This window comes from Silurus aristotelis, assembly GCF_946808225.1.
Source record: "Silurus aristotelis genome assembly, chromosome: 9".
NCBI lineage: Eukaryota > Metazoa > Chordata > Actinopteri > Siluriformes > Siluridae > Silurus > Silurus aristotelis.
Genome location: NC_139582.1, coordinates 30,396,359 through 30,406,358, shown reverse-complemented (window position 1 = coordinate 30,406,358; position 10,000 = coordinate 30,396,359). Strand labels below are relative to the sequence as shown.

General features: G+C 44.7%; 2 protein-coding genes across 2 annotated transcripts in view; both read left to right on the top strand.

Annotated features, from left to right (window-relative positions):
* The window catches only part of ahr2 (aryl hydrocarbon receptor 2), a 39,836-nt gene extending 35,541 nt beyond the window's left edge, over positions 1-4,295 (top strand). The window contains exons 7-10 of the mRNA XM_083551349.1: positions 86-195; positions 507-648; positions 766-2,428; positions 2,510-4,295. Coding sequence (XP_083407475.1) covers positions 86-195; positions 507-648; positions 766-2,428; positions 2,510-2,611 — 2,017 coding nt within the window. The 3' untranslated portion in view covers positions 2,612-4,295. The remainder of the gene's footprint in view (positions 1-85; positions 196-506; positions 649-765; positions 2,429-2,509) is intronic.
* A 5,468-nt stretch (positions 4,296-9,763) lies between these two features.
* ahr1b (aryl hydrocarbon receptor 1b) overlaps positions 9,764-10,000 on the top strand; it is a 12,706-nt gene continuing 12,469 nt past the window's right edge. Inside the window, exon 1 of the mRNA XM_083551358.1 lies at positions 9,764-10,000. This exon is cut by the window's right edge and continues 422 nt beyond it. The gene's annotated coding sequence lies outside the window, so the exon portion shown is untranslated.

The following is a 10,000-nucleotide window of genomic DNA, read 5'->3' as shown; positions in this document are numbered from 1 at the left end:
ATTACATATATGGACAGTAGGGGGAGCTCTTGCACCTTTCTATGTAAAGTTTTGTAATAACGGATTTTTCTCTCCTGTTTTGCAGGGGGAAAGTGGTGCTGGGTTACAACGAGATCGAGCTGTGCATGAGAGGGTCTGGTTACCAGTTTATCCACGCTGCAGATATGATGTACTGTGCCGACAACCACCTGAGAAGTGAGTGATAACGAGAGGCGAACCGAACATCTTTGTACAAAATTCGAGATTTCAAGATCCATTTTTTTTTCCAGCTAATCATAAACATAATCCTTACACAGTGCTAGCATGCTAACTTCTGGCTAATCGCAGTGGCCCAAGATTGCTCATCAGGGATAAATACACATCATTCACCTTCATTATGTGCATTGTAAAAAGCGCAATAGAAATAAACCTGCCTTGAACTTGACTTGACTCAGCTCGGCTGGAGAGGATCAAAAGTTCTGTTTCTGAAGATTTCTTGCTGCTTAGTTCTTTTCTTCTCCCTTCAGTGATTAAAACTGGCGAGAGTGGTTTCACGGTCTTCCGGCTGCTGACCAAGTCAGGAACCTGGGTCTGGGTGCAGGCCAATGCCAGACTCGTCTTCAAAAACGGAAGACCAGACTTTATTGTGGCACGACAGAGAGCTTTAACGTAAGACTCTCCATTTCCTTTTATTCAACAGATCTCAGTGTGGGTCTGACATCAGTCTATCCTACTTTTACTCTTTGGTCCTGTCTTTACCTCTGTTTCACTTTTCCATCTATCCAGGAATGAAGAAGGTGAAGAGCATCTTAATCAGCGAAAGCTCCAGTTGCCCTTCAGTATTGCCACTGGGGAAGGTGTGCTATATGAGACCACCCCTTCTCCAGACATGACTAACATCTCTAACCAAATCAAAGGGGGAAAGGTCAGCAAGCCTGCCGTGCTGCCGCCAAGCTCACTGCTGAGCTCCATGCTGAAGCAGGATGAAAATCTCTACCAGCCCAACAGCGAGCCCTCGCAGTTCTGCCTGGAAAAGGCATTCCGGGACAGCCACGCCCTTCTCAACGTTCCCGGAAAGTCCTGGACAGAAGCAGAAAGGAGCACTGTGGGCATCAAGGAGGAATCGACAGTGCAGGACATGATGGACAGCTTGCAGCAGATCATCGGAGACAGCAGCATGTGTAACCTGGAGGAGCTAACCCTCGACCAGGAGGAGCTGAAGGAATGGGAGAATGCGCTGCTTCGAATGAACAACATGAGCAACTTCGAGATGTCCGTCGAGCTTAACGACATCCTGGCCAACGACATCTTCTCGTACGTAGAGGACGTTCTGTTCAAGGAGTGCAGCCCCAACATGACCGACCAGCTTCCTGAGTGTCTGTCCGAGCTGCAGCTTCAGGGAGACCTTAACGACCTCCTAGGCATTCCAGAAGGTCTTGATACAGGAAGCCCAGGCAGAGGGATAATGAAACTTGCCCACATTGGGCCAGAGATGCCTTTGGGGCAGCAGGTAAATTCTGCAGAACCATATGTGGAAATTTGTGAAAGCATGAATTTTGATTCTTCACTTTCTGGGCAACAGAACCAGGACAGGCTCGTGCAGCAGACAGCAACAAGCCATCAAAACCAAGCAGAGCTCGGACTGAAAGTTCAGAATCATATCCAAGGTGAAAACCTGGTCTATCCCACCATTCAGAACCATGTAGGCTTTTATAACCAGAATTCTGTCCCGCTCAGTCACGTAGTCAAGCCGAGAGGTCAGTGGGTGGGGCCTCAGGCACCCAGCAGCAACAATATTCCACATTCACAAAACGCCCTGTTAAACCCTGCACCAAGTGCCTGCCTCCGGGGGGCGTTTTCTCTCAGCAATCAGAGCGTAGACAATCAAAGACTTGCGACATGGCAGCAATCCCAACCGTCTGATCAACCCAAAGTTCCCAACATTCCCAACGTACAGAACATCCCGAACGATCATCTGCATGGCCATACAGTCCCATTCACTAGGTTAATACCGCAGTCTAACTTTGGTTCGGGGTCCCTTCCTCAGCCGAATGTAAGGGGTAATTCACTTCATGGCCAACAGGTGGGGCTTGTGCATCCATCTAACGCTGTGTTTGGGCAGCAGGGGAATCATTTGCAGACATCTAATGCAGTGTATAACCAGCAGGGGGAGCTGCTGAACAGCACGACTCCCGCACATATTAGCAGTTGCATGTTCGAGAGTGCGATTCAAACCCCCGTGAACGGTCTACGCTACAGTTCGACTGGACAGGACACGGCGATTCCGTCCTGCCAGACCGAGTTCATGGTGCCGAATTTGCCACAGGGCTCGTACGGGTTTCAGAGCAGACCCTCTGAGAACTTAACGAGCAGTGTGGGCGTGGCACCGGACAGCGGCGTCACCTGCCACCTGCAGCAGCAGTTCCTAACCTGCAACAGTCAGACGCAGGTAACGTGACGGCCTTCCAAAATTCGGTTCTGTCGCACGTCTGTAAACGGCCACCTAACCGTCTGATTTTGTGTCCTACAGATCTCGAATTGTCCGGTCAAGGAGAACGGACCATTCCAATTTGCCCCTGTGACGGGGGGGACGCTGTGCTTCACCAACAACACCCAGAATGACAGTTTTTAAACAGGAAAAAAAAAATCCCTCGTTTTGTGAACGGAGAAAGAAAAGAGAAGGCGGCATGTCCCTGTGAAGACACCGTACACGCTTCTTCATATTCAGACTCTTCCTTTTTTTTTTCTTTTTTTTTTATTGCAGCTGAAATACACAAACAGGATCGAAGGCGGAGTTCCAGACTCGTTCACGGACGCCCCCCCGCCAGACAGACTGTGAAACCCTATGTTTGCTCACACACTCGTTTATTCACTCGTTCGTTCGTCGATTTGTGTCTGTTTTCTCTCTTCCTGCCCGAAGAAGTTCAGAAGGACAGAAAAGTATACTTTTTGTGTGTGTGTGTGTGTGTGTGTGTGTGTGTGTGTGTGTGTGTGTGGCAGAGAGGAGCTGTTCAGAGCTCAGTTATGAAGTATGCAGTAGAAAAGATGGAAGTTTTTCTTCACGGGGGATAAAAACGATGCTCTGGGGGAGGAGAAAAGCCATTCTATAGACGCACACTCGTTTTTATTCTCTCTATTTATTCAGAAAAAGTAGTCACAGAGAAAAAAAAAGGGGGGGGGGTTCTTACTGCTCACGTGTTCCCTTTCGGGTTTCTCTTGATGCACTTAAGAAGGTGAGATCAACACCTGTAAAAATGACCGATTGTAAAAATGATAAAGGGGAAAACCAAAAAAAAAAAAAAAGACACATCGTGTCCTGCATCCAAAGAACCAATGGCGTAGCACTATCGTAGGATTCCGATCCAATCAGCCTGTGCAGCTGTGTTATGTTGGGCGTCGTCTAATTTATATCACTCCCACAGCGCACATCTGTGAGGGACGAAAACTACTGCCTGACTGACCGCTAAAGCAAATTTTTCTTCCTTTTTTTAATGTAATTTTAGTTGTGTTTGTTTTAAATAGGGGAATTCCCCGGCCCTGAAATCATCCAGTTCCCAACGACACTATGATCCCTGTTTTTAACACGGGGACAGAAATGCACAGGAGACACAATTGAAACAGGAGACACAATTGAAACAGGAGACACAATTGGACCCGGGGGGGGGGGGGGGGGGGGGCTTAGATTATTTTTTTAACCCCTAATTTGAAACCTTTATCATTTGCGTATTATTACGATACAGTATGATAATCACGATAAAGGATTTCATATGTCTACACATTCATCTTTTCTTCTTCTGCTTTGAAATATGCTTTTTTTTCATATATATATATATGTTGCTACGTGCATTTATTCACGTCATTGAGCCATTTCTTTGTTTTGTTTCCGTGTCTGCTTGTGTACCGCTAATCATAACCGCAATCCTCACACAGTGCTAGCATGCTAACTTGTGGCTAATCGCAGCGGTTAGCTCGGCTAGCGTCTCTCTTTTCCCTGTTCTTTCGAGAGCCGGTGCAGACGAGTGAAAACACTTCATAACCTTCGTTTCCACCTCCGTCAGAACGTATGCAACGACTCCCGTCCCGCCCTACGTGCCTTATTCCTCCTCTGACTCTTTAGGGTTATTTTGTTGTTGTTTTTTATACGACTCTATACATATATATATTTATATACACACGAATATGAATATAGCATTATGAGCGCGTACACGTTGCCGAACCTGCCAGCTAGAAACGCTTTCATACCTCAATATCCAGTACATATGACTGACTTTACTTCTCTTTTCATTTTCCTCCCCTGCTAGTCACCAAACGTTCTCTTCACGAGATGCTAACGGCTTCGAGTTTTATCTCCACGCCAGTCTGAAGGTTTGATTTGGTTTCTGCGGCGTGTTCGATTTCAAGGAGCTCAAGAAACGACTCCACAAATTTTCAAAACATGCAGTGGACCGGGTCCAATCTAATCCAATCCAAAGTCTGATTACATAGCCTGAAGAGCTCCTTCATTCATTGCTTCATATGGCTGCACTGGATACGCCCACACCCCCAAACCCATACTGGCCAAATGTTTTTGGACACCTGACTTCTCTTCCCCAAACCTGCAGGTGCACATTTGGATCAGACGTCTTCAGATGCTGCAGCATGACATCTTGCCTTCGCTTCAACTAGATTTCCAATGGATGTGTGTGGAAGATCTCGAGTGGCCTGCTATCGAGCTTAACCTTATGGAACACCTTTGTGGCTGAATGAATCCCACACAAATCTCCACAAAACCTGCTGGAACATCTTCCCAGAAGAGTGGAGCTCATTATAACACCAAATGGGGAATCATCAAATGTGGACTGGGATGTTCCAAAAAGCACAATCTACCAGTCAGGTGTCCACAAACTTTTGGCCTTTTTGGATAGATTTGATCATCTCTTATTCTCACAATAATCTCTCCTCAAGAGATCTACAATGTGACTGGTGCACCTTGTGGGCGTTCCTTCACCACCATAATGAAATCCATGACTGGTTTTCCGATTGAGATCTGACTGCAGTATTGAAACCGATCTGATCTTGGATTAGATTTTTTTCGGAGTGGCGGGAAACGCGACCTTGACGCTTTTTGAATTCCACTCAGGAAATGGACTTGGAAATGGGGGAACGAGAAAACTGAAGTCCGATTTCCACTAGTGTTGTTCAGAGCCGTGAAGTTCAAGGGTCAAAGTCAGCTTTCAACTCCGATTCTTTCTCACACAGTTCATCCAAGTGCCTTCAGAATCTTCTCTGATGTTCTACACGTTCCTCTCACTCGGATTAGGGCAAAAAAGGAGGAGGGGAAGTTGTTATGCAAAATATATTCCGGATTTTCCCAAAAGAAAAAATAGAAATATTGGAAACCAAAACATCGGATGCTTTACTGACATTTCACAGGAAATTGTTTCGATTAAAAAGAAATTTAGGAATATTTATAATTTTTTATACGATTTTTGGTGAAGAATCCAAACGAGCGATGTTCAGAAACGACTGATGGAACGGTGAAACGACTGACGGGCGAAGGTGTTTTTTGGGCTGGAAAAGCGATTTTCAAATGCACAAGAATTCGTATGTCGACAATCCGATCTAAAATACAGCCTGGAACAAGCCAGGAGGGTGTGATGATTAGACTCTGATTAGACTGTCTGATCCAATCATTTCTTTTAGAGAGAGAGAGAGAGAGAGAGAGAGAGAGAGCTAAGTTACCATGGTTGCTAATTACTTAAGTTGTGTGTGTGTGTGTGTGTGTGTGTGTGTGTGTGTGTGTGTGTGTGTGTTTCTAGCTACATTTAATACCTAAAAGTTTGGGCTCCAGTTACTTTGCTAACTAGTTTTTATTTATTAATTTTTTTCATTGCACCTCCTGAAATGTCCAGCAGGGATTCGGTCGCTTCAAATTTGCCCAAAAAAACGACCTCGCCTCAAGGTCATCACAACATTCGGCCAAAATATATATTTTTTATTGTTAAGCGAATAAAATGATTAAAGCACTTGATGGTTTCTGATGTTTTCCCCATGATGATGTTTATCCGTCTCTTTTAAAATGCAGTATCAGTGTATGATTTATTATTATTATTATTACTGTTATTATTGTACGTTATTTTGACGTCTTCGTCCTCACAGACTTTCCTTGTGCGCAGTTTCCCCGCACACCATGTAAAATGTGCGTCCTTTTGTTTCGTCGCCGATGATATTGTAGTATTTTTTGTATGAGCAGATGTGTTTGCTGTGCCTGTCCATATTTACGTCTTTATATCATTACAAGCATTCATTATGCCCTCACACACACGTGTCTCCATGCGTCCTTATTATCCGCTCCGCTGGAACTGAAACACACACACACACACACACACATATCAAAGTGCTATAAATGGTACACGTCCTGAATGTTGTGGGGTTTGTGTGTATTTAAGTATCAGACACGTGTGTGTGTGTGTGTGTGTGTGTGTGTGTGTGTGTGTGTGTGTGTGTGTGTGTTGGGGATCCTGCCACGTTCACACACACACACACACTTGTATGTGAATTTGCAGTGTGTTTAATGGTAGTGATGTCACACACCGTGCACTTGTAAAAATGATTCAGTAACTGAACGGAAAGTAGAAACTGGTTCATCAAATCAAATTACAATTTTGGAATTAAAACTAAAAACATTTTGATGACCCCCTCCCAGAAAGGTCAAGTCAGTTGGAGGAAACCAGTGAACCCAGAGGAATCACACATTAGGAGAGGATGTAAAACTCTACTTGTGAGCTCAGGATGGAAGCTGGTACAGTGGGAGTGGAGCTGTCATTTTATGTATTTAAATGACGCTATTCTCAACACAGCAGCTTTTAGAGCACATCACCTCAGTCCCATCTTCACGTCTCTCCAGTGACCAAACCAACAACTTTTTATTTCTTCCTGAAGGACGATAAACAAGAGCGCCTCCAACAGGCCGAGTCAGACAGACAGGGGGATCGCATTTTACCTTTCGATGACCTCTGAATAATGACCTATTGGTCTATTTACGGATTGAGTGTGTGTTCTTGTTCTCCTATCCCGGTGGGGACTTCGACCTGAATGCACACTGACTCACAGGGACCCATGACACCGTGGGGACCTAAACTGATGTCCCCACCGGCAAAGCCATACAACATCTCTCAAACAGTGTCTAGACACGCCCAGTGGGGCTTTCTCCATTTTCAAGACAAAATCTGTGTGACTGTGTAATATATGCACCCCTAGAGGTCACACACAGTATTGCCGACCCCTCCGCTACATTCTTCTGGAAGTGTGTGTCACGTCCTTCCCACTCTCTAGCGCCATCTATTGGTCAATAATAAAATATAAATCTAATGTATATTACACAATAGATTATTATACTATTTACTTATAAATGTATATTAATTTATAAAATCAACAAAATTAAATACATTTACTGCTGATGCACCAGAATGAAACTTCAGGGTACAATGAGCCACAAATTATGTTATTACTAAGCAAAGAATTTTTGTTAGATTACATGAAAATGCATTAAATAATTTGAATATAATAGATCTGTTAGAACTGAAGCTCTTAATGTAATTTATTGTGGCTCTGTCTATATTTAAACACTTATTATTAATGGCAATGGGAAATTAATAAAAAGAGGTCGGCCAACTCCAGGTCTAAAAATATCGTAAGTTGGAGATGGTACTATGACTATGACAACTTATTATAAATGTATAAATTGATTGTAATTGCTGACCACTTAGATAACAGAGCTACTCACTATACCCTCAGCCCATATCTGACAGTCTCTCTAGTAGTGATGCCATGATATAGCTTTTATTAGTAAGATCAGTAAGGAGGAAGTGAGAGCAGCGATTAAGAGGATGAAGAGTGGAGAGTCAGTTGAACCAGATGACATAACAGTAGAAGTGTGGAGATGTTTAGGAGAGATGCAGTGGCGTTTTTAACCAGATTGTTCAACAGGATTAAGGAAGGTGAGAAGATTCCTGAGGAATGGAGAAGGAGTGTGCTGGTACCGATCTTTAAGCATAAGGGAGATGTGCAGACCTGCAGTAACTACAGGGGAATAAAGTTGATCAGTCACATCATGAAGTTATGGGAAAGAGTAGTGGAAGCCAGGCTGAGAGAAGAGGTGACCATCTGTGAGCAACAGTATGGTTTCATGCCGAGGAAGAGCACCACAGACGCATTATTTGCTTTGAGAATGTTGATGGAGAAGTATAGAGAAGGTCTGAAGGAATTGCATTGTGTGTTTGTGGATTTAGAGAAAGCGTACGACAGGGTGGAGAGAGGAGTTGTGGTATTGTATGAGGAAGTCTGGTGTGTGAGAGAAATATGTGAGGGTGGTGCAGGACATGTATGAGAACAGTGTGACAGCAGTGAAGTGTGCAGTAGGAACAACAGACTGGTTCAAGGTGGAGGTTGGACTGCATCAAGGATCGGCCCTGAGCCCTTTCCTGTTTGCAGTGGTGATGGACAGGTTAAAGGACGAGGTCAGACAGGAGTCTCCATGGACTATGATGTTTGTGTATGATATTGTGATTTGTAGTGAGAGTAGGGAGCAGGTGGAGAAGAGCCTGGAGAGGTGGAGATATGCGCTGGAGAGAAGGGGAATGAAAGTCAGTAGGAGTAAGACAGAGTACATGTGTGTGAATGAGAGGGAGGGCAGTGGAGGGGTGCAGTTGCAGGGAGAAGAGGTGGAGAAGGTGGAGGAGTTCAGGTACCTGGGGTCAACAGTGCAGAGTAATGGAGAGTGTGTTAGAGAAGTGAAGAAAAGAGTGCAGGCAGGGTGGAGTGGGTGGAGAAGAGTGATAGCAGGAGTGATTTGTGATAGAAGAGTATCTGTGAGAGTGAAAGGGGAAGTTTATAGGACTGTGGTGAGACCTGAGATGTTGTATGGATTAGAGACAGTGGCATTGAGTAAAAGACAGGAGGTGGAGCTGGAGGGAGCAGAGCTGAAGATGTTGAGATGTTCGTTGGGAGTGACGACGATGGACAGGATTAGAAACGAGTTTATTAGAGTGACAGCGCATGTATGACGTTTTGGAGACAAGGTGAGGGAGGTGTGATTGAGATGTTTTGGACATGTGCAGAGGAGGGACATGGGGTATATCAGTAGGAGAATGCTGAGGATGGAGACACCAGGAAGGAGGAAAAGAGGAAGACCAAGGAGGAGGTTTATGGATGTGGTGAGGGAAGACATGCAGGTAGTTGGTGTGAAAGAGGCAGATGTAGAGGACAGGGGGGTGTGGAGACGGATAATCTGCTGTGACGCCCCCTAATGGGAGAAGGTGAAAGAGGAAGAAGACATGGTGTTGAAGTACAGAAAGGTAGCCTTGTTGGTTCATTAGGCCTGTTTACTGATCACATTAGTAGGAATTAGTAGATCAGTGGTGAAGTTGTTGGTTTACTATTTTGTAGGTCAGGAGTTCAAGCACCAGCATCGCCAAGGTAAAACATTTTCTTTTTCTTTTGAAATCTAATAGTTTGTTTACTTTGTGGCATTAAACTGTAAATCTATTTGTTCATTAAAGAGACCTGTTTATAAGATTGCTTTATTTCTTTGTCTTTTTTGAAAGATTTGTTTGGTCTAATTTTAATATGAGTTACATGCTGTTGCAGTATGGAAAAGAAGCCATGTTGGTTCATTAGGTTCAGTGACTGCTTGCACTTGTGGGAGATAGTAGCTCAGTGGGTCATGTGTTGGTTTCCCAATCAGCAGATCCCCACAAGGTTGGGGGTTCAAGCCCCAGCATTGCCCATGTAAATCTTTTATGTCGTGTGTGCAGCATGTGTTTTGTGTGTATGGGTAGGTTGTGTTTGTTATGTGTGTGTGTGTGTGTGTGTGTGTGTTGACACTCGCACGTGCAGGTAACGAGGCGCAGCGCACAGCGTGTCCGCGCTGTGATTGGACAGGTGGCGGCGCTCGCGAGCCCTTGTTGCTCTGAAAAGCGCGTGACCTCGGTCAGCTGTGTGAGCGCGCGCGCGACCTGCCCCAGATCTGAGGTGGTGCCCG